This window comes from Hippocampus comes, unplaced genomic scaffold (genome assembly GCF_001891065.2).
Source record: "Hippocampus comes isolate QL1 unplaced genomic scaffold, H_comes_QL1_v1.1 scaffold261, whole genome shotgun sequence".
NCBI lineage: Eukaryota > Metazoa > Chordata > Actinopteri > Syngnathiformes > Syngnathidae > Hippocampus > Hippocampus comes.
In genome coordinates this window covers 195,998-221,637 of record NW_017805824.1, presented here as the reverse complement: position 1 = coordinate 221,637, position 25,640 = coordinate 195,998, and the positions used below count along the sequence as shown (strand labels likewise).

The window sequence follows — 25,640 nt, the reverse complement described above, 5'->3', positions numbered from 1 at the left end:
GCCTCCAGCCAACAGCAATAAAGTGAACACCCATATTGCCAGGGGTCTTGAGAACCGCATCGACACTCACTCTATTACTCAGCCCCCCCACCCCCGCACGGTGATGGGAAGGCTTGGATGGAGCAGACACACACACACAGGTCACAGGGCTATAATAAGAGCCAGATGTGCTGCAGGGATATGGAAGTACATAGACAGGCACCTCTTTAGCTTTCAAGAATGTGCATGTATGCACAGGCGTGGAGTCAGTTGAGGTATTTGTGGAATTTCTGTCGGAATGAAAAGTAGCTACTTTTTTCGCTAAGCTCCAATATGGTGCTCATACTTTTCATAGTATGATATATAAGTGCAAATATGCTATTTGAGAAATATATTTATTTCCTGTCGAATATGTATCGTAGGGTTGACATGATAAGAATTATGGGGCCAATCAGCGAATTAATAAACGAAACAAACAGCATTGATCACTGATCTGATCTGGAGATGGAGCAATATATTTATTTAAACAACTTATTTACCCCCGATATTCGCGGCGATAGGGGACAGGCCCGACCCACAAATAGCGAAAATAGAATGTATGCCTATTGAAATGTATTGGGAAGAAAAACAAAAGTTGCCGAAAAATTCTTCCAAAAACACAAATAAACATTCAATATGTTGAAAATGGGGATAAATGTTACTTGTGTTTCTCTGGTGACTTTGATTGCGGGATACAAATGTAGCTGACAAATACATGAACATGGTCAGTCAATAAGCTGACCGATTCCAGCGAGAACTCTGTGATGTGTATTCCGTCACCCATAGGGATGGGAATTGAAAACCAGTTCTGGTTGAGAACTGGTTCCCAGAGTTTCAATTCCAAATGACGTAACTACGCACGTTGCATCGCGTAGCAAAGAAGAAACATGGCGCCAGCTCACAGTCAAAAGATTGGTTATATTTTACAAGAAAGGATAACAACAGGGCAACTTGCAATACTTGTAAATTCAATATTTCACCCTCAGGAGGAAACACTACCAATATCCAAAAGCTTTTCAATGACCCTCCCGCTTTTGAACCGTTATGCTCCGGAGTGCTCTACCAGCATTAAGACATTCAGCAACAGCGGCAACGTAACCATGTCCTCTCCTGTCAATATTCCAGGTCTATGTTTGTGCTGTTTCAACATTATTGTAGAATCTGGTGCGGGGCAAGAGACAGAGTCTGACTCCTTAAGAGGTTGGCAACACTTGCACCAGTCCACCGCTCGCTTCTTCTTTCATCGAGGCAGGGAACGGTCAGTTCTTAGATCACAGTTGGACTTGAGTTGATTATATTTGTCTGTCACTGGCTGACGTAGTTATATTTATATCCTATGAATGTTGACATTTAACTGGATATTATGAGATTTTAGCTGATATTTTGCATAAAATGTCAGCAGATCTGAGTGGTGTCAAGGCTAAAGCAAAGTGTACTAATATTCCCCATCAACTCTGGCCTTTACTGATGAGAACTTGAGTTAATGAATTCTAATTTAAAAAATAAAACAGGACTCATGAATGACATTTGACTCATCCAAAGTCAGTTTTAATTTCCTTAGTATTTGCCTCCATGGTTGTTTCTATTCCAGCGACAGAAGGTCCTGAATGTGAACCCTGACTAAAAGCATAAATCTGGGTGGAGGTAACAAGCTCATCACTTCGAGGAAGGAAGCAAATTCACTGGGCTGAACTGAACTGACTCATATGCTCCAGTGGCAGTGAGATAAGAGCGCTGTTAGCCAGTTTCTTAAAGGGAAAACCAACCCAAATTTGTTTTCTTCACAATAATATGTTCTGTATACCTTCACTAGTCTAAACACGGCATTCTGATTAATATTGCATTTGTGGAATGAGTAAAGCAATAAAATCCACCCGTTTTTGTCCATCTCGGGGTGGTCGTCCGTTTTGCCACTTGCTCTTGACTGAAAATGACATCACAAGGCAGGTGAGCCATTATTGGTGTCATTTTCAGTCGACAGCAAATGGCAAAATGGCCGCCTCGTGAGATGGACAAAAACGGGTGGATTTTACTGCTCAACGCATATTCCGCAAATGCAGTATTAATCAGAAAGCCGTGTTTAGACTAATGTGGCTTCATAGAACGTATTTTTGTAAAGAACATTTTGGGGTTGACTTCCCCTTTTTAATCCTAATGAGTTGTGTTATTGCTGTAGAAGATTTTGGCCCTGGACTCACATGGGTAAGAAAGAAATGCAACAAATGTCAACTTAAATTCAAAAGATCCAAATCTTCTGGCCTTGTACTATCTGATATGGAGCGTCTGGGGTGTTGAACAAGACCTGTAATGACCCATCCTCCCTCTTGCATGTAAACACATATATCACCACAGCCTCCTTGGGGAGGTGGGGCAGTCGTTTGAGGTGCAATTTAAACAGGGCCTCCATCTGATAAGCCTTTTACAATGAAAACAATGAAGTGAATGTTGAAAATCCTGTGTGAAGGAACACTTTAGGAGGAATGGACTATTTGGGTGGAGCAGTTTATGATGGCTGAAAATGTTTGTTGTTTTCCCCCCCTATGTAACAGGAATCCTCAATTGTATTTTATTGTTGATGTTGTGCGACAGGGTAACATCTTTTAAATTTCAGATGAGGTGTCGTGCTGATTGAAGGGGAAAACAGGTTTATGGCCAATCAAATAGATGTTTTATATTTTTGCACTGTATGGTAAAAGAACAGCAATCATCCGGCTGCATTAGACAGTGAAAATAATGGCCAAACATCCATATAAAGGGCAGTTTACGAACAGAAGCAGCACATGCATTTATGAAAGTTGATTTAAATAATGAGAAGTTGAATGTTTTGGGGTTTTTTTTTAATGTCAATCAGCCATCATTTAGTTGTTTTTTTTTTTCAATCAAGTTAGACTTTATTGCACCTTGAATGGATTTTTCATATTTTTCTTATCAAACCATGTTCAAGGCTGTTCTCACTTCCTTAAACAGCACAGGATGCTTACCGGTATTTAGTTTGAATTGTTTCTACAGTAATGTCTTTGGTAACCTGCCAAGTTGGCAGAAATGGTTGCTTAATATGCTAGTGGTCCAATTGTTTTGCCAAACATGTATACCTTGTGTTTTGTTATCAGTGTAAATGACGTGACAAATTCATCAGGTGAGTTGAGTGTCTTTTCACACCTACTGTATATGATTGCCCATATATACTTCCTCTGATATGTACTTCCTGGTACACTCTGTACCACGTGAGTTGTTTCCTTGAGCATGCATGTGACTTCACAGAAGCATTCCGTTCACATTAGAAGTGGCATTTGTTTTGATAATGTGAACTACTACAAACCCAATTGCAATGACGTTGGGGTGTTGTGTTAAACATAAATTAAAACCAGAATGCAATGATTTGCAAATCATGTTCAACCTATATTTAATTAAATTCACTACAAACTATTTTTAGCAACCAATCATTAACTTTGAATTTTATGGCTGTGATACGTTCCCCAAAAACTGGACCAGGTGGCAAAAAAATAAATAAATAAATTTGAGGAATGCTCATCAAACACCTGTTTGGAATGCCCCACAGGTGAGCAGGCTAACTGGGAACAGGCGGGTATCATGATTGGGTATAAAATGAGCATCCCTGAATTGCTCAGTCGTTCCCAAGCAAAGATGGGTTGAGGATCAACTCTTTGTGAACAAATGTTTCAGAAAATAGTCAAACAGTTTGAGGGCAATGGTCCTCAGCGTGCATTTGTAACGGATTTAGGGATTTCATCATATTTTAGCATGTAAATGACATTTTCCATTACATGTTTGCGTTCAGCAAAACAGACTCATAAGGCACAGCTATGTAGTTCTGTTAAACTACACAATGTGCAGTTTTCTTTTTTTAATGTTTTATTTGACCATAAACCTCAAATGAGAGTGCAATTAAACAGTTTGAAGCCTCTTTTTGATGAGTTGTTCACGAATTCCCAGGATACTTATTGTGAGGTGAGTTGAATTGAGTTCACTGCCAGCATACAGCACTTGTATCTCAAGTTTGCGCTCTCAAGTCAAAGCAAAAAAATCAGCCAAATGACTCGTATCAAGAAAAACTCCTATTTGGGGTTTCTTGTATCTCAGCACCAGGTTACACAAAAAGGAAATACAGTTTCAGGATGTGTGTTACTGTGATGCTGATGCAGGAAAGAATCAGTAAATAATTCCATAGCACACCGCCCCCAGTGTGGCTGCAATATTGAGTCCCTGGATGGCTGTTGGAGAACAGAGCCCATCTTCTATATTGTGAATAATGAGGTTGCTGATAGAGAACTGCCGCGGATGGAATTGGGTGCCTTATTTCGTCAATTTCTAACAGCTGCAGTTTGTTGCCGCAGAGTGGTCGGATTGGGAAGATATGAACATTGCCCTTGAGATCATTACTCTATATTGTGAATTATAAAAACCATTTGGTGCACCTTTCTGACATGGCAGTTTGGTTCCTAAATCTTATTTCCTTCATACATTGAAGTTTGCTTTGTTGGATACTCCGAAGAGTTTATATTGGGAATAAGAATAGATAGTGTTCTTTTCTTGGTACCGGTATACTTGTTAACTTCGATGTACCTTGTCAAATAGATGAACTTTAATCTCATCTGTCCAAAGGACATTCCCCCAAAAAACGTGGTGGTTTGTCAGTACGCATTGTGGCAAATTCCACTGGCTTTTTTTCTGATTTGCTATCAACAGTAGTGTCCTCCTTTGGTCGTCTCCCATGAAGTCCACTTGGGCTCAAACACCAAAAGATTAGCTCTTTATTATTTAAGACTTCGGGGAGTGTAAAACTCATTGAATGTTTTTCATCCCAAACGCTTAGACTGACGAATGGAAGCCCAGTGATTTGATCAGGAAGTGTAACATAAGTAACTATATGGACCATTGATGGCATTTAAGTAAATTAGCAACGTGATTCCAACCATGTCATTCTTCTTAATATATGTCAGTGTTTATAGCTTGATAGAAAGCCCGCATTATTTAGAGATTTTAAGCTATTAAAATTTACTGCATCAAATGACTTTTTTCTGTTTGAATTGGAAATGCCCGACTGTATTTGAATTCACTTCGCATCTCGCCGAATGTGAGAGGTGTCAATTATTATTAATGGTATAAATATTCTGTCACAACCATCTAGCTATTACGCAGGACGAGTGACCCCACACTTTAAATCCGTTTCTGCGTTTTAAGATAGTGGTGGCTGAATACAAGTTAATAGTTCGAGATCCCAAGCAAACCCATATGCATATTGTCTTTTACACCAATAGTACCAACAGTATTTTTGATTCCACGTGTCACTTAAATGCGCGTTCTCCGTAAAAATGAGGAGGAGGTCGTCAGCACCTCAGTGTATGGCAAAGAGCTGAATGGAAGCTGTCCTTTATAACGCAAATATTGCTAGTTAAGTTAGATGTCTATTAACATGGCAAAGTGTACATCCAGACTGATAATTATTTCATTTATACGGGAAGGATTTAACGTCACGCGCGTTCTGCCTTCTGTGGGCCGTCTGACAAAGGCTGAATCAGAGCGCCTTCGCTGTATATACTAGTGTGTGCATTAAAACATGCACTCGCGCTATGCAGCCAAATGACATTTTTACCAGCACACATGGAAGAATTGGGAGCATTTGCAAGCATCATGGTCGCATTTTCAAGCCCTGCAAATCATTTGCAGAAATGACATATTAACATTGCTAGCAAACCTCTATTTTTACTTTTTTACAAGCCTTTGCAATCGATTGATGGGAGAATCCCCTCAGAAAGATCTAAATGTCTGTTTCAATTAGATTTTTGTTGTTGTTCAGTTCCGTAATGCTTCCTGTGGAATGTTCTGCAATATGGCTGGCTAGTAATAGACTGCATTTTTCCTCTATTGCTCCAAGATTTAACTGCTGTCGGTTACATCGTAATTTGTTTATAACCGTCATATTCTCTTCTATAATTAAAGGACTAGTAATGATTCGCAAATCTTAAAAGGGGTAGTAATATCATGTTGTATTAGAAAGTGATGGCATGAGTAAAGTGAAGTTGAAATGAGGATGACTGCAGCTCAGTCTTTGTATGGGGAAAGAGCAAGGTGAGGGAATCGTGTTGAGGCGTATCTTCAGCTAAGCATGTTTAATTGAAATCATGTGTTAAAAAAAAAACTTGCCTTTGAAATGCTTCACGTATGGTTGACATTAGTAAACCAATCTGTATTACTGGTTCTTTTCTCTCATCCCAAACCCTGTTTTTAATATAGAAATTTATTGTGAAAGTTCTTTGTCAGACATGTTATCAAGCTCATGTTTAGTGACACACACGCAGTAACAGTCTTGAATGGATGTGGCATACTCGTATTCATGCCTCCAACAGAGCAAAGCGTGTTTTAATGGTGATGTTTGGATGGTTACTAGCATTTTCTTAAACTTCCACTTTTCACGGTCATGTTTTACTGAATTACGGAGCATTTCGGAGCATCATGGGTTGTCAAGCGCCTCACTAAAAAGCTGGACATCAAGACGTTCAGAAATATTCAGACTCAGCTTTTGAAACGTTTGGAATCGTTTGTGAAGACTTATATTTGATGCTAATAATGTTATTGCATATAAAACCAATAGATAAGAGACAGTTTGTACAAAAATAGGACACATCATTTGTTCCACACTGAATTTAGGATTCAATAGATCATAGAAGAGAACTTAATGAAATTCACATTTTTACTCATGTTTTGGGCAGGATACTGTGGTGGCTTTGGTTTGTCAGTCTGACATGCATGCATTCCCAGGGCAATTATCCAGTGGTCCAGTGGATTTCATCACACACTACTGGTCCGGTGAAAAGGTTCCCTGAGAGTCCAGGGCCAACATGCTTGACTTAATTCAAATATACCCCCAGGAAATGTGCAATTACAGTATCTTGGAAATGGCTCAGGCCTGTCCCGTGTTTAGCCGAAACCACGACTCTATATTCTTTCAGAACGTTACTTTAACCCTTTCAGGGACAGTGGTTGCTACAGTGGACAGCTCAGGTTACAGGTTGTCATTATTTGTGCATGAAAGACAAACATCCTCCTTTTCCTCAATCACAAGTAAAACTGGTGCTACTTGTTTTTTAAACGAAACAGAGTTCAGCTTTTTTGTTCACCTCTTTTTACACTAAGTCAAATAATGGCCCATGTCAAATTATTCTTTTTTGTTTTGTTTTGTTTTGTTTTGTTTTCAGACAACACGAGAAACTGAACCAAATGCTGAGTATATTATTTCGTAATTTCATGTCAGGGGTAGAATTGAATGATCTGTTTAAGTAAGAATTTTAACAGTGGTGACTAGTATCATGAGATGTTTAAGGCAAAAAGATTTTCTGACAAAATATGACTGGTGCCATTATTTTATAAGATCAAGATGACAATATCACATTTACCGAATGTTTAAGCACTTTTTGTCTTTGAACCTCATGCTTAACATTTTACCGGGGAAAAGATGAAACGAATCCCTCATAATATTATTAATAAGTGCAGCTGAATCCTTGTAATCACTCACATGAAGATAATAAAGCTTGAGTCTCTTTGGGATTCGAGAACGATGCTGATTGTGTTGTCAGACTAAAGGAAATAGCTGCGGTCCGCTTCCTTGAAATTGTCCCAGCCACCATGCAGTCGTGTGGTTTTGCATCCAGTGAGATGAATCCGGCAGCTGTGTTCGACGTTTTGACTGAACTGCAGGCAGATGTTCCCCTCATTGATGTTGTGTCCCCGGAAGACCGCCCCGGGTCCTCAACACTATTATGAAAAAGAAGGCATACAAAGAACAGGATGCAGCTCTTTGTTGATATCAAGGAGTTTCAATTGACCTGTTGGGCTGGGTCACCAAGTGAGTGAGGTATTTAAATTCAATGTACAAAGGTTCTTTCCCACCTGTAGTAAACTTTTTCCAGTTCCACTCAGTTTGTCAACATTATTAACACGATAACACGATAATTGCATACATGCAAAACCAAAGCTCTTTTGTAATCCATTTTTCTACAGCAAAGCATGCCAGAAGACAAATCAAGTGACAGTTATCAATATATTTTTTGCGCCTAAAAAGGTATCTGCAGCCGTGAATCCATATTTTGGGTTTCAGAATATTTTAAATCTGCGATCGGCTGGCAACCGGTTCAGGGTGTCCCCCGCCTACTGCCCGAAGACGGCTGGGATAGGCTCCAGCACCCCCCGCGACCCTTGTGACGATTAAGCTGTTCGGAAAATGGATGGATGGATGAATATCTTAATTGTATTATTTTCATAATAAATGAAATGTGTATGGGAACCCAATAAAAAAGTATCTAAAATTATTTCAGGATTATATTTTTTCAATTTTAGTAAATTTGAACAATCTCATTGTTGATCGTGTTATGGTTTTTGTTCACATCAAAATCAGTGTTTTATCTCAACTTTTAGAATGAAGGAGATTATCAAGTTTGTTCATAAATGGGTTTTCGAGTTATATTGTCCCTTTTTTGGGAGAAGTCAATCTGAGACAAATAAGTACTTTATTTTCACAACCAAAAGGTGCACTTAGAAGTATTACATTTTCTCCAAAATGAACGGAACATCTAATAATGCGGGCCTTGTGTATGCAGTTCCAAAATCTGTAAATGCTGTTGTGTGACTTCGCTGAGGGGTTTGCTTGACCGACTGACTGATGTTGTGCCTATAAACCTGTGCAAGCATGTGATTTTTCATATGCCCAAGTTCACACAGAAAATTCCAAGCTGGGATTTCTGAACCATACATTTTAAAGGTGTATGAAAAACTCTTAGCCTTGTGATCAACTCTCAGGTACTTACCGTTGATTGCAACACTCTCTAAACAAAGATGTTCTGCTTTTACAGCTGAATCGAGTAATACGTTCTCTCCATTTTAGCTCTTTCCAAATGGTAAGCTGTGTTAGATCTGTCCCATGTTGTACATATTGTTTTATTCTTATAAAGTATGCAATTAAGCCTTGGAAAATTTCAGGGTAAAGATTTTTGCCAGAATAAATAGTGTTTTCCTATAATGTTCAAACAATGGGAATGCTTTTACATCATTATTTTCCTCAAGGAAGAGAATGGTTATTAAAAAAGTTTTGTTATAATTTATTAATGTGTGGAAACTATTGGTTGTTTTTGCCAATAAAAGTGTCAAAACTGACAAAGCAGCCGGACGTCAGCTGTATTTCTTTGAAATGTACTTTCTATCATCAATCCGTCGTATCATCTTAATGGAGGCATTATGGCCCATGTGACATTTTTCTCAGTCACAACTCTCAACGCCACTCCTGTGCATCTCGGAGAGAGCTTCATAACAGTCCATTAAATTCAGGTGCAGCGGTTTTGGCCTCCCCATTGTGGATACAGAGACAAAAGTGCACATTCCTCTGTGGAGAGAAGAGATGATGGAAATGTTACAAACTGAAGCTTACAGGGAAATGTCGTGAAATTGGATTCCTCAAATAAACCCAGTGGTCCTCCACCAGGGTCAGAGGAACTTGTTTGCTATTCCTGTCCAGTCGCAGTGCTCCATCATTGCTCTAAAGAGAGATAAAATTAGGCACCAGAGTTAAATCTTATTAGCTGTCATCCCACTGGCAGTCCCCCTTGGTGCAGTGTTCTGTGTGTGCCTGAGAACTAGGGTTGGGAACAAAATGTCGACCACAAAAATCGGTCGACACAAAAATGCAAGCCATGAAATTGTTTTTTTAAACAATTTTAAAAGCATATTTGTGGCACCCCGAACCAATGTTTGGCCACTTTTGTGTTTCCACATGGGCATTTATTGCTGATGGGTGCAATCTTGAAGTAACAAAGCTAGAATAAAATGATGCCTCGTGTTTGTGGTTGCTTTAGACTGAAAAGGGAGAAAAATCTGAATGGATGTATTACTGAAAAGAGGAGTTGGCGGAGTTGGCGGAGATTAGGGACTAAAGACTGGAAAGTGACCTATGTGATGACGAGCCGACGGCTGCTTCTCTGGCCACTCGGTGGACAACTGCTGCTTGATGTAACAACAACACAGCTTTAAATTTGTGTTTTTAAGTGAGTTAATGGTCAACAGACTTAAACTTCATCACAGTACAACCCATCACTGTCTTCCACTGAATTGTCGTGACTGCTTGATGCGTGATAAAGCCTCTCCAGCCAACTTAGCTTAGCATCACTTGCTCCTTGTGTCTCATCACAGCGTTGAGCAGTGATGAGTGTGAGTGTAAAGTACGTGATTATTGTAGGAAATGCGAATGAAAAATAAAGACGAGGCGAGCGTGACGGTCATGGCTGCATCTTTTATCATTTGGCGTGCGCCGCAGGCCATCGGAGCAGCCTTCACGGTCATGAGAAGCACTTTACCCGGCAAGTGAGAGCAATGGCTTGTACGAAAAGTAACATACTTTTAAATCGGAATAATGTTAATATACATCAACCTTGGCAACCTTATAGGTTATTTGTAAATGTGAGCTTAACACTGTGAAACAGAAAACAATAATTGTCAACTTGGGAAGTATGTGCGTGAGGGGCCGGGGTGGATTGATTACTCAAGTAATCGATGGAATAATCGAGAAGGTAATAAATTCTAAAAAGATTAATTTGTCACATCTGTACTGCGAACCAGTTGTGAATCTCAAGCCATATTAAAATTTGTCAGGTGGGTGGGACAGTTGGTTTTTAAAGTTTTGAATCTGATCACGAATATGACTATCATTCTGTCCACCATAGATAGCTTTGTCTGCATGCAATACCAGCACTTGGAATCCAGCAGAAGCCCACCCTGGGGTCCACAAAGCAATTTACCTTAACTCAAATGTCAGTGAATTCATTTCAAATATCCTCTGCCTTTCCTTCCATCGGGGGAATTTTAAGGGCACTCTTGAAAAATGCACTGTGCTGAAACCCTGTTTTATTGCAGGCAATTAGTTCCAGAACCATCTGAAAAATCTCAGCCATACCATTATTTACCTGAGTGTTGTGTTTTAAGCAGGAGTTTCTCTAAAATATGCATTAATAACTTCCTGTGTTGTGTTTTAAGCCGGGTTTTAATTTAAAAAAAAAAAAAGATAATTTCCAGAAAGCAGATTAAAATCAGAAGATTTTATAATGATGACTCTCACAGTTCTACTTGGTTATCCAAACCAAATTCATCTCCAGAATCACAAACTGTGTTGGAAGTGTTTTACTGGGCTGTTAAAGAGAGGAAACTGCCATTATCTCTTGTCATGTCAAACGCAACGATACACTTTGTGCCCATGTGACAGGGCTGCCTCACTTGGGATGAAGCCGGCTTCCTGCCTGACCCTCTTCAATTTCCTCCATCTCAGTTTAACTTGCCCTCCTTCTTGGACGCCCCTTTCCTCCCCACAGCAAACTCTGAACACACCAGACACATAGACATTAACGCACATACTTTCTCCGACAGGCTAAACAGCAATGAATGTAGTTGAATTCCTCCACTAATGAGGATGAACTCATTAAGGCATCTGCATGAGAGTCTACAACACGTTTGAATGAGATAATCCTTCAGCTGTTAATATGACTCTAATGGGGCAAACTTTGATCTCCAGCGAACTGAACATCAAACGTTGTTTCTGACTCTGTTTGACAGACAATTATAGCTGGGCCCATTAATGATGTCGTTTTTGTTAAATCATACAAAACGCTTTGTAAAACCTAAATGCGTTTTCTGTACAATACTGCTCCTTTTAACTCTTTGAAGATGAATGTCGAATTTAAATAGGTCAGAGCAAGCGCAGTCATTGCATAACCAGCATTCTCTTTGTGATATGTAAATGTAATCTTTAAATTATGTATATCTAATCACAACATAATTGTGTGATCTTTGGAGTCGAAATGTCGTTTTTGGGGGATGTGAGGATCTATGAATCAAATTTTATTTATTTATTTTTTTACAAAAACTTGTTTCACAGTCATTTAGATGCCACTTAGGAATTGACAAAAAATGGACATTGTCGCCCTCTGATTGACCGAGTTTTACCAAGACATGGACCAATTTATATGCCCGAATTTCCTGAGTAAAATTAAATAAACTGACAATTTTAATAAAATTGTCTTCACTATTGGATACTTTGTAAACATTCATAGCTCAAGGTTTTCCTTTTATGTGTATGTGAAGGGTGGGAAACACTTGAACAGCCATGTTAGTAACGCTCATGAGACCCAAGTCTGTTGCTTCGTTGCTGTTATGTAAGAGGGAATGATGAAATGCATTAGAGTGTTGGATAGTACCCTTCACAAACCTAAAAAAAAACCTTTTGAGAATTTGATTTTACAACCTTGAATTTTGGGTAGAAGGGGGAGTATCTGAACTGAATAAAATAATAAATGCAACACTTCCTTTTGCTCCCGTTTTCATCATCTGAGCTCAAAGATGTAAGGATTTTTCGACAAAAAGCCCATTTCTCTCAAATATTCTTCACAAATCTGTTGAAATCTGTTTGTAAGCATGTTTACTTTGCGAGAGAATCCATCCGCAACAGATGTAACATAACAAGATGCTTATTAGGCAGAATGAATAATGCACAATACAGTACAACCACACAATTTAGAATGACCCTTTATTGTCGGCAGCTGGAGGCGCACGTGTGCAATATTCATGCTGCCTCTATAATCAGCAACTCGGTATGTTATACTAGTGAGGCAGATGGATTATCTCGGCAAAGCAGAAGCACTCGCCAACACAGACTTTAGACAGATTTGTGAACCAGAAATAGACCTTTTGTGTTCATCGGAAAGTCCTCGATCTTTTGAGGTGTTGCAATTATATTGTTCAATCAGTACATATGTGCATATTGTCTTTTACTGCCGGGACCATCTAACTTCTTCATAAATAACCTTGCTGTGAAGAGGGTTCTCATCGACCTGTGAGGTGACAATACTGCAGCAGTTCTGCCATAACTCTGTAAACTATTTTTCAACCTCGTCGACTCTCCAAAGTAAAGGTCTGCCGTAGTGGACAAGAATCCCATTTGATGATGCACACAGAACTATGGCCGTTAAAAACTCATGTTTATATAATTGAATATAATTGAATCGATTCACATTGTGTTGTTAGTCATGTCTGTCAGTATCTGGTTGTGGACGAAGAATTAATCAGTTTACCAATAAACATGGTTGGGCGCATCAGTAAATTTTGCTGGTCAGTCATTTTTTCACTCACCAGCGGCCGGGCCAACCGTCCGTCATCATTAGTCCGTCATTATGGAAAGCTGAACTCAAACTGCAGTCACTCTGTCGTTGTTACTTGAGGCACGCTTCCATCATCGCTTAATTACAGTTTATCACCGCTATTTTAGGACAGTCAGTCAGTCTGTCGTCATCAGTCCGTCACAGTTTCATCAGTCATTCATCCGGCTCTCTGTCACAGGACAGTTGCTCTGTCAGATTATCAGATAAACTTGAGTCCAGCGGAAGGCCCTGCTGAACGGCCTGATGCTGAGCCCTGATTACGGGGACCGCCAGATCATCGCGTGCTGCCGCCAAGAGCACAGTCCATTGGCATGGTTCGTCAGGAAGGCAGGACCGCGAAGCACAGGTGCGGGTCCGTGCTGGAGCTGCATGGGCTCTTAACTCATTCAGTTTCCAGACCCTTTTTTACCTTACGTCTTAGAATATAGATAAGAACCTGGGATTGAATGTGTGGAGTCTGATAAGACATAAATTTGTCTTTGGGAGTGAATTAACAATAAGTGCATGGCACGCATCTCCCCCAGCTTTATTCCCGCGCAGCAGGAGCAGGATCACAGGTGCTTTCATGCATCCTGTTGTCACCATTACCTGAGCGTATCTTCCCTGGACATCCTGCATAACCAAAATGGTTAATCAACTATCCAGGATTTACACATCTTATCCTGTGTTGCAGCCCATATGAACATTTGGCAAGGGGTGAGTTATGGCCTCACACAGAATGTCTGTTTACAGGCATCCGATTGACTGCAAGAGTCACACAGCTGTTGTGTTCACCCCATGGACAATATTGAAAGTCCTCATTTAATGTATTTGGTTGGTGTGAGGTAGTTAGGGAGAATCTGCCGAACCTCAGACATGCCACTTCATCGAATATCCATACAAAAAAGAATGAATGAGAATAGACAATTTACGTTGCAAAACAATGAATTTAAACAATGAGCCGCAAACATAAAATAGCTACCATATATGTCGTTTAATTCAAATGCCTACAAACCTCAAGCCTGCAAACCTGTTTTGAAGACTTGCTCTTTGCTTGTTTTGTTCCAGCTTCATTTTCTGCACAACACAACTATTCTTGGAGGGCAATTTTAAAGTCTCATTTTCTCAATTAATCACAAGCCACTGAGGCGCAAACAAAATATGGTAATGCGCCACATTCTGTATGCTTGAATAAACGATTAAGCTACCCAATACAATGTCGTAAAATACGTCACGGGTCATTGCTCTAGTTTTACTGCACTAATGGTCTTTCGTCCATGGAATTAACCAGAATCCACAAGTGCAACCCATCACTCCATTTTCATATCACCCGAATGCAGCCCTAAAACCCCTTCCCTCGTTTATCTTCAACTAGTGTTTTGTTGTTTCCATTTTCCAATCCGCTTATCCTCACGAAAGTCATGGACGTGCCGGAGTCTCTCCCAGGTGTCATCGGGCAATAGGCGGCATCCACCCTGAACTTGTTACGAACAATTTCAAGGCACACATAGGCGAACAACCATCCGCGCTCACACTCACACCTCGGGACAATTTAGAGTGTTCCATTAAACTGCCATGCATGTTTTTGGAATGTGGGAGGAAACTGGAGTACCCGGAGAAAACCCATGCAGGCATGGGGAGAACATGCAAACTCCAGAAAGGAAGGCTAGAACCAGAATCGAACCCTGCACCTCTGCACCATGAGGCAGATGTGCTAAACAGTCGTCCACCGTGCCGCTTGTTTTGTCTTTTTTGTAAAACATAATTGTTTGCCAGCAAATGAGGCGTAAGACCTTTGGATGCATGGATTCTCATTGTTTTTTTTTCTCGCAGAGACTGCACAAAAATAAACAAAAACGTGAATTTTAATGAACTCATTGGAATATTGCCTCTGTTCAGTAATGCGCTACTCAGAGAGACCCTGATAAGCCTTTTCAGCTCTTATCTGTGACCAGCTTACTGGCTTCGTAATGGTCAATCTCAAATTCTGAATCCCCATTTTCCAGCTGTCGTAAATGGCCTTTCTTGCCAAGTGGAAAGTATTTAAAACCTCAGAAACAATGTGGTCTGAATTAAATGGCCGAAATCATTACCCCTTAAGCGTGTGTACTGATTGCCAGATGATGGTTGTGCTGCAATGCTGGAATGGACATTCTCGAGGGTAATGTGGCAAGTCTGCATGTGTGAATATTTTGGTAACAGTTGAGTTGTTCTTAATGAGAGGCGACCTCTGGAACACGCTTAAATAGTCGCAATAATGTGGCTTTGTTTGTTTCCCTTGAAACATATTGCTGCTGAGAATGTTGTTTATGTGCTTGTGCAAGGCACAATAGTGCTAATTTTCCAAAACACTTGAAACATACCAACACAGAATGCACATTATTGGGTTATATGTTTTGTTAACGTATCAAACCCAATTCCAATGAAGTTGGGATGTTGCATTTAATATATATAAAAACAGAATACAATGATATGCAAATCATGTCCAACCTATACTTAATTGAATACGCAAAGACAAGATATTTAATGTTCAAACTGATACACTTTGTTGTATTTTTTTATTTATTTATCTATTTATTAGCAAATAGTCGTTAATATAGAATCTTATGGTTCCAAAAAAGCTTGGACAGGTTCATGTGTTCACATCACTTTTTCTTTCAACGACATTCAAATTTGGGAACTAAGGACGCTCATTTTTGAAGCTGTGTAGGTAGAATTCTTTCCCATTCTGTCTTGATGTGCAGCTTCAGCTGTTCAATACTCCGGGGTCTCCGTTTGTTGTATTTTCCGCCACACAATGCGCCACACATTTTTACACATTTTGTTGTTTGTAACTTGTTCAAGTTGATACATCCCTTATGTGTTGGTTGTTTTTTTTTTCTAACTGCTATTATGCTGCATTTTAGATGTCTGAAATACTGAACAAAACACTTCACAGCAAGATTGAATACAGCCCGAAATTTAGAACACTCCAGCCGCAGCTGTTTTTTGTTTGACACATTCTCTTTGAAGTCATGAGCTCAATGGATGAATTGATCACTTCATTGTTTCTTGATACCACTTAATGGACCTCACCCACCATCCGTGCATATCTTTGATCAGTCTCACCTCCCAAGAGCATATCTCAGCCAACACAATAGACAGTCTTCTTGGCTTGGCTCGTGCCTTTTCAGTATAAGCACTTTTCCACATTCATACCTCTGTTTTTCTTCCTTTGAGCTTGTTCTTTAATGAGTTTTTATACCCATACAACTCACAGACATTCCGTATCATTGTGTGGTTATGACTAGCACAGAGCTGAATATCACAATTTAAAGTCTACCATCCCTCTTGGCTGTTGCATCTCTCCCAACCTTTGGCTTTGCGTAAGGGCATATAGTACGTCAGGTTGACTGCATTTGATCTATTTACTTTGATTTAAAACATGATTCAGGCATGAGTTGTGCTTCTTTTGGATGGAAGCAGTGCTGCGACACAGGTAGGGGATGTGCATTGTGTTGTCATCATCGGTGTGTACAGACAGAAAGAAGTTAATTGAACAGGAAGAGACTGGATGAACTGGCCTTTTTAAAGTTCACAAAATACTTAACAGTAAAATACATATGGAATTAACATTATATTAGGAGACATTTTCAGTGCTAGTCTTTCCTATCGATGCAGGCTTAGTGAAACAAAAGCCCCGAATTCACTCAGCACTAAGTCTTCCGAGGCGTTGACTGAGGGAGGTGAAGCTTGACCATGAGAGATAACAACAGCTCTGGCTGGCACAGACTGGTTATAATCACTCTGGTCAAATACATGATGCTCAAGCTGCCTTTTTGGCCCCACACTCTGCATGCCTCTCACAGTATCCGTTCAGTATTTTGCAGTAATCAAAATAAACCATTTGCAACCATCTGCTTTGGCTTTGGAGAACAACGATCAACATTTTTCCCTATTTCCTGACATGTCACCAAACAAACCAGTCACTGAAATATAATCAGGTGGATTTTTTTTTTCGACAACATCATAGCTATAAATTACAACACATGGTAAAGATCCATACTGTGCAAGCTTTTATAGGTCCAACTTAAAAACAAAAAAGGAAAATATCTCCAAACCCTGATGTGTTAGAAAAAAAGTAAAGACAGAGTGTGCATGGGGAGTATTAGTTTTGAGTTGTAGTTTTTCTTTTCTTTTTGTCCTCCTACCCACAACATCGAGCATGTACGCACACAGCACAGAGCAGGAGATATGAAGTGCAGTCAACAAACCCCGAGGAGACACCCTGGTAAAATATTTAACAGGAATGAAAAGAAAGGTGTGCAAAGACACATAAAATAAAACAATGTCAATACTTACTCTGTGTTGTAAGATGTTCTGTGTTCATCTATTGATTCAACTTTGTTTTCGTAAAAGTTAATAAGTATACAATGATACGCAGAGGTGTACAGTACTTACAACAGTTTTATAGACAAGTGATGCTATTTATAGTCGTCGCGGCGATTTGAGGGGCCGCAAATTGTTTTCTTGATCCTCTGGGGAGGGGGAGCATAACAGAAAAAAATCTCGAAGCACCGGTTTAGGGACACATAAAATGATCTCTTATTAAAATTTGCTCTTGACCGGTGTATTCAAATAATAAAAAAAAAGGAATAAACTTAAATGCAAAGTAATTGTTTTATCCTATTAATCGATGGAATAATTGATTCCATTATGAGCAAATTTGATCTTGACAGCCTTAGAAGATTCTCTGAATGTTCTTAATTCCCGCCTCTGAATCAGCAGTGCCTCTGCTGGTTGCTGCCAAGGCATGCACTCCATTCGTCCAATTGAACTTTTTAAATCCGCATCCTACTGAGGGATGAACGTTTGCATCGGTTGGCTAAGATAGCTTAATGCAGGGGTCCCCAACCTTTTTTGCCCCACGGACCGGTTTAAGTCAGACAATATTTTCAGGGACCGGCATTTAAGGTGTGGCGGATTAATACAACAAAATAATATGGTATGAGCTGCATGAAAACTGTGGTGTTTTCGAAATATAATAATAAACACAAGGAGCGTCTAATCTGGTCGCAACACTCTTATCGCTCTGGTAATGTTTAATGCCTTCAAAATACGATACAACGCAAATTCAAAGTGCATGAAAATGACGACTCACCACAGCCCCGAGCTTGATTTTCTGCAATCAGACAGTCCCATCTCGGGGTAATAGGAGACAATGACACCTCAAGTGTGTGGTTTATGTCCAGTCTACTTCGTAATTTTGTTTTAGTCGCTGTTGCTGCAGAAACTCCCCACCTCACACAGGTAGGATGTCGGAAATAGCAACAGTGCTATTGTGGCGATCTCAGAGTATTCAGCCATAACTTTGATCCAGTAGTTTCGAACGTACTTTTAAGGCCGCCGTCATTTGCGATCTCCAAGCAGCTTTTTTACTCATTTTGCAGGGCTTCAGCGTTTTGTTTATGAGCGTCATCGGTCACGTGACCGAGAAGTGTGCCTTGACGTGAGTCAAGCGTGACACAGACGGATGTAACAGAGAATCCGGTAATTTTTCAAAATAAAACATATTTCGTATTTCGAAATAAATAAAACGGAAATAAGGCAAGTTCTTTCTGTGCGGCCTGGTACCAAATGCCCTGCGGACCGGTACCGGTCCGCGGACCGGCGGTTGGGGACCCCTGGCTTAATGTTGAGTTTTGTAAACAATTTCTTGCAGGAGGAAGTAAAACTTGGCAAACAACTGGATAAAATGGATGTTCATGCTCAACCCCAGGGGCATTTGAATGCATTACTCTTGTATAACCACATGTTTTGGTTTGTTTTTAACATGAATTTAACTCTTCTGTCATTGTATTGCAGGTTTTTGGGGATTATTACCATTTCAAGCATCGTGCAGTGGCAAAGCGATCGCTGTCTGATCACAGGAGCTCACATGTCCGTCTACTTAAAGATCCCAAGGTAAGAGGTTTAAAATTGTGAGTCTTTTTTTATTCTTATTGTATTGGGAGAAGAAACTCATTGACGTATACTGAGCTCTCAGACAAAAATGGGGATCATGATGAATGAAATGGTTCAACAGGAATGGTCATTGTATTCACCAATTAATAAATAATTGACATTATTTACTAATATTAATTAGGCGGTCCGGTGGTCGACTGGTTAGCACGTCGGCCTCACGGTGCGGAGGTGCAGGGTTTGATTCCGGCTCCGGCCTTCCTGTGTGGCGTTTGCATGTTCTCCCCGTGCCTGCGTGGGTTTTCTCCGGTTACTCCGGTTTCCTCCCACATTCCAAAAACATGTATGGCAGGTTAATGGAACACCCTAAATTGTCGCTAGGTGTGTGTGTGCGTGCGGATGGTTGTTCATCTATGTGTGCCTTGCCTTTGGCTGGCAACCGCCTACTGCCCGAAGACAGCTGGGATAAGCTCCAGCATGCACCGCGGCCCTTGTGAGGATAAGCGGATCAGAAAATGGATAACATTAATTATGAATATTATTTGTTGCACATCTCTCATCTAGACTGATAACCCGAAGGCTCGTTCACAGCCCTTAGTATGATTAATATAAGTAGTAGAGGTGAAACACAGACAGCTTGACGGGCAAATGTATATCCTTAGACTGTTATTTTAAATGTCAGAAATGCCTCAGCATCCAGATGGGCTGTTGTCATAAGAGTGATGGAAGCCGACCAGGCTCTTCTCCGAGGAGACCCTGCAAGTCATAAACACTCCTCTGTCAACCTCTGAAATTCAGTTCAGTTCACTCATCTTGACTGATCCTAATGGAAATTCCACATTTCTGTATTTTCCAGTAGTCTTGCAAGTCAATTTGAGGTTAGCTTGAAAATGAGCTTGTGCCCTGCTCCACTGGGAAAGACAAAGTGAAAATGTGTGTGAAATTAATATTGATAGCAATGGGAACTGATGCATTATGAAGCTAGACACACGGGGAACGAGTCTAAAACGGTTTTTTAATCGTTGTAAATTGAATTACTAAAATAACTAAACGGAAGAAAGCCAAGACATCGATAATAACATGGCACATATGTTTGTTTGCTGTTTGAGACGGTCAGAGTTACCTCTGACTTTTTAACCAATAACCCTATTTTTGCATCGGGTGGATAAAATAATAATCCAGCAGATGTTTGAGATGAGTAAGGTTTTTGATTTTCCACTGTTGAGTCCAAAATTATTTTTGAGTGAATTTTTATTTTTGTGGTCGAGTAGGTTTTCACTGGAAATGACGCAGAGAAAGGGGCGAAAGTCGTTTCATTTACAACAATAATAACAGACAAACAAAAGCTCGAAGATTCTTTAGAATGGCACTAAAGATCTTTCCTTCAATTTCAGGGATACTATTTGAAATGAAAATGGCCAGTACTTTTCATTCGTATATCTTACCCAATGTCTTCAAGACAGTCTTTCGAGCCTTTCTTGTATAATTTGCCAGCCATTTACTTGTAATGCCCATTGTAAACTTTCTTGTTGTGCGGCACAGGTGCAGGCTGGGAAAAAGTGCAATCGTCTGCCGCTCTTGTGAGAGCTAAAGCCACCTCCCTCTCTATTTGGGGTTTCCTTTACCACTGGGCCTCCATTTCCTGTTGTTGAATTCCTCTGTTCTCCGCAGCACCTCAGAGAATGTGAAGAATTACCCTTTCGTATATCCCCCTGGAAAGTTCACCATGGGTCACAAAGATGCCTCTGAGCTATTATTTTGTTTGAACACTTCAAAATCTAATCAGTTGTTTTAAATACATTCCTTTTTTTTCCATACTCTTTTTTTTTTTAGATCTCTTTTTCACACAACAAAAAATATCAAAAACTCAAACCATCCCAAAACACTCAGCAATGCAAAAATATATAACCAACCAGATATCTACTCGTAGTCTCGTACGTATATTAATCTATATAAACTATAACTCTATAAACAAATGTGAAAGCTATACTAATGAGCAGAAAAAGAGAAGCCTATCATCCTGCCGAAAGATATGGTAACCATAGATTCCATTAAATTTTTGAATTCAGTTCAGAAGTTTACACTATAATTGTATTAAAAAAATGTAAAAAGGGTGTCCAGTTTTCCCCTTACAGTATACAATGTTTATTTTTCTAATGCAAGAGTGTAGAACGTTTCTCTCATCCCTTGTGTTGAGTTTGGTCTCTCATTTTCCTACCACCTCAAAGCTGTTAATTCTTTTTGCATCTAAAAGACAAAAGTAGATGAGTTCACGTTTCTTTGCGTTAAAAAGACAAACTTCAGGGCACATTTGCAGAAGACAAAGTTCAGGATGTACAGGTATCATGATAGCTGTAATATTTTTCCAGTTCACAGCCAGCTTTCACGAGCCACGAAGGGATTTAAATGAACAGTGTTTCCAGCTTGCTGTGTGTTGAATCGCGGACAAGATCTAGACCTCACCCAGATCTCACATGCTGGCTAACAGGAAACCCTTTAATTAAAGGGGCCCAGTGAGGACCTGACACTTAGCTGTATTTGTAACCTTCATGCCTATTTACTTCATCCCACATTTTTGTCTTTTATTGAATGAGAAGAAATGTAAATATTTTGTTGATTTGTTTTTGATTGTTGTTTTGCAAACATACCAATGCAGCTGATGTCAGCTATCTATTATTATTATTATGGTTTTTGTTATTATTAATTCTTCATTGGTTGGGCTTTGCTCCCTTTAATTAATAACAGACATGGACAGAATTGAGACACTGGTCATCGAAAAGAGACAAAATTAATAATCCATAAATCTTTACCAAAAATCAACTGATCAAACTCAGGCATTGTTGTTGTTTTTGTTGTTCAGGAGAATTATTTTAAAAACAAGATCATTGATCTGCTCCTGGTCAAAAATGACGACACCCTGAACTTCATATTTTATTGCGCAACTTCCTGAGTCATCAATCAATTTCTGTAGCTCAACTTATTCACTGCCAGCTGTTTTCAAAGCAAAGTTCCCCACATTGCCAGCTGTTTTTGATCATGTTGACTGATCTTTCAAGACCCATAGAATATTGTTTCCTCTGACAATTTATGTATCAAACCTATCAAAAGAAAGAGGCTCTTCTCTTCTTTGACGAGAAAAAAAATCCAATTTTTTGCTCTCTTTTGTAATCAGTGACTCAGAGGCGAGTCATTTTTTTTTCTGTGACACCTCAAACTGCAAAGAAAAAAAACAAGGCTGAAAAAGGGCTTTTGATGACAAACTAATTGATTTACTGGTACAAATCTAAGAACCGCGTTACTTGAATGTCAGTCGCTTTCTTACATTGGGGCTCATCATTCACTCAATGAACTTCCTCAACCTCCCAATCTAACCTAACGATCGTGACAGCATCCAAGTCCGAATGTACATATATATCAATCGCTATTTGACAGAGGGGACAGTCGGTGTAATTTTAACACCAGACATGAGCAATAGAACAGCTTGTGAAGTGACTATCTTCTTGAAACCTGCTTAATGTGGAAGGACATTAAAACACTTTATCTGCAGGCTGCCACAACTGAACTGTGTCTTGCCGTCCGCATCCTAGAAAGGAGAAAATACATCTCAGTCGAAGCATCTCCCCCACTCAGACTGTGAGACTAAAGTAAACCTCTGCACAATTAAAACAAACTAATTCATTAATACATGAGATGATGGTATCACTGAATTAACCGCACATCAGTGTAGAAGCTTTCGTCTACTGTAGTGATTTTTCATTTTCTGCACAACACAATTTTTCTTGTAAAATGCAGGTTTATTTTCGCTGAAAACATCCCGATACCTTTAACTCTTTGAAACATTGCTTGCAGCAGACTGGCCTACTGTAGGTTTTTATAAGGGATGAGCAGATACTGATACCCGTACTAGTATTGGTGTCAGGGCCAATACTGTTTGAACTCATACTCATACCCTAGGGATTTTTGTCTTAAGTGTATGTAGGTGCTAGCATGTTTAAAATATGCAAACAGTGATTATACTTGTTTGAGACAAAGTCTACAGCAGTACACCTATTTAATTATTATTAGCAAACACAACAGAAGAGAGTATGCCAGAGAGAGGCAGGTGAACCATCAGAAAGCCAACAGCGTGACGACACACCAATCACAGTGTCAACAGCGTGATGAGACACAAGGGAAGGTGGTGGGCGGGGCTGCAAAGATGCGCAGCCAATCGGCTCACCGGATAAATCCACTCGTGCTATCATTGGTCAACGTCGCGCCGGGAAACAATCATGCGTGCAGTCATGTACAAAACCTCTGAGTATTTCGTATTTTTTTTTCTGAACACAGTACTTTGTGAAAAAAAAAACGCGATGTACCCAAGCCGCGATAAATGAAGCACGATATAGCGAGGGATTACTGTAATTTTTTTTTCTCAATATTGTGAGTTTTTATACAGTATAGTGAGCTTGTTTTTTTATATTGCCCACTTCCCTTCAATGTCGTCATAATTATCATATTGTGAAATTCATATCGTGACGTTTGGATAGCATTACAACGTTCTTTTCCTTGATGCTATTGTTGACCGACATCTCACTGTCATTTTTATCTGCTCACTTCTGTGTTTAGGTAACCTGGGCAGAGCAACAGGTGGTCAAACAGAGGAAAAAACGAGATATCTACACTGAACCTTTTGATCCGAAATTCAAGTACCAGTGGTACTTGGTGAGTTTCACTTGTACTAAGCTCGGATTCAGTAAAACTGTATGAATGTGTATTTTCTGCGTTTTCAAATTTGTCACTGCACACCGGTTGAGCCTTTTATTCACTCAAATGCCAACTATTGAACATGGAAAAGTGATTGTTCCCGTCATTGAAAAATGTAATCCTGTGTGAATCTATTAGGATGCACTTTTACAGTGAAATACAAGAAGAAGCTTCGGTATGATCTTAGTGCTTTTTAAATGTGAGTCCTTAAATCCGCATATCAGTCGCTCAAGTAGAAGTGCAACAATTAAAAATGAATCAATTATGAAAGTGATAATTTTCTTGATAATCGATTCATCGTTTGGATTCGTTTGTGCATTTTCTGCACTGTCAATTTGAAAAAAATAATAATAAAATTATTTTTCTAAGAAAAATAACATGACATTATTGAATCCAAATTTTCAGGGTGTTTGACACCAGTTTTTATCGGTCCTGGTCAGCATTGTCACAGCTTACCACTAAATTCCCTTGATGGTGTTCGTGCCAATGGCATGACTGCACTTACAATGCCTGCCATCTGCACTGAGTGGTAGATCAGACACGATATTTGTAGCTATCGGTGACTTAAAGGATAGCTTTGAAGGGGATGAAAGCCGCAGCTTTGAAAAGGTCAGATTGAATGTCAACAGCAAATCAAACGGCATACAAAATGATTTGTGAGCCATCGTCCAAGTCTCCAGTGTTTTGGTCCGCATTAATGACAAAGCACATTTGTTGTACTGACACTTAATGACAGAATAACATGCTTGCCTTATTGCTTTCTCTGCTATTTTCCTTTCACCAAAAAGTACTTAAGCTCATGTTTCTGTGAATGAACCTTTGAAAAGTGCCATTTTGCCGCTTTTTGCTGTGTCACAATGAAGTAGAATCAAGAGATGGTCAATAATTATTTTTCTCCATCCTCAGTACAACACCAACCACCATGACTTGAATGCCAAAGCTGCTTGGGAGTTGGGTTACACAGGTAAAGGAGTGGTGGTGTCCATCCTGGATGATGGAATAGAAAAGAACCATCCAGACCTCAGTCAGAACTATGTAAGTACATATACTCACTGTCCTAAAAAAAAAAAAAAAAATTGCTCCACTTATTGAAACATTTTGAATTATATTCATTTTTTAAACGTAAATAGCCTTGAATAGTCTGCACTCTTGGCATGTTATGTCACAGGACCCAGATGCCAGCTATGATGTGAATGATGGCGACCCAGACCCTCAGCCAAGATATACACAGCTTAATGATAACAGGTATGTGCAACCAAATCAACATGGGGGAGACAGAACGAGAAGCCTGTTTTTCATTTCTCATTGTAGCGAAATGCATTTTCCTTTGCATTCTTCAGCCGAGCGAAACAATTCTGGTAGTCTTTCATATTTTCCTGTGGCTAGTCATTCCTCAAAGCATGTCCAATTGAAGGCGCGAAGATATTTTTAACTTTTTACGCCTCACACGTTTCGAAAATGCGCATTTGCTCCCTGTAATGAGCCCAGTGCTCATTTCCATAATTGTAGTGACCTTTTTTCTCTCTCTGTGCCGCTACGATGTTAATACCGTATAGCTTGCATAAGAAGAGTAAATCTGCCCTCGGATAAAAGAAGTGTGCGAAGAAAACGGATTTGTTGAAGTGGCCTCTGCAAGGTGGCATTAGAGGTTGTTTACCACCACAGCAATGTCTTGCAGAGAATTGATTGAATTAAGTCATCAGAATTAATAAAAGCGAGCCAATCCTTTGGCTCTGAATGAACCCG

At 39.6% G+C, this 25,640-nt stretch overlaps 1 protein-coding gene across 2 annotated transcripts in view; it reads left to right on the top strand.

Annotated features, from left to right (window-relative positions):
* The window catches only part of furina (furin (paired basic amino acid cleaving enzyme) a), a 64,239-nt gene that overhangs the window by 17,080 nt on the left and 21,519 nt on the right, over nucleotides 1–25,640 (top strand). For both annotated transcript variants that reach the window (XM_019886721.1, XM_019886720.1), the window contains exons 3-6: nucleotides 19,053–19,151; nucleotides 23,757–23,852; nucleotides 24,801–24,929; nucleotides 25,063–25,139. In XM_019886721.1, coding sequence (XP_019742280.1) covers nucleotides 19,053–19,151; nucleotides 23,757–23,852; nucleotides 24,801–24,929; nucleotides 25,063–25,139 — 401 coding nt within the window. The remainder of the gene's footprint in view (nucleotides 1–19,052; nucleotides 19,152–23,756; nucleotides 23,853–24,800; nucleotides 24,930–25,062; nucleotides 25,140–25,640) is intronic.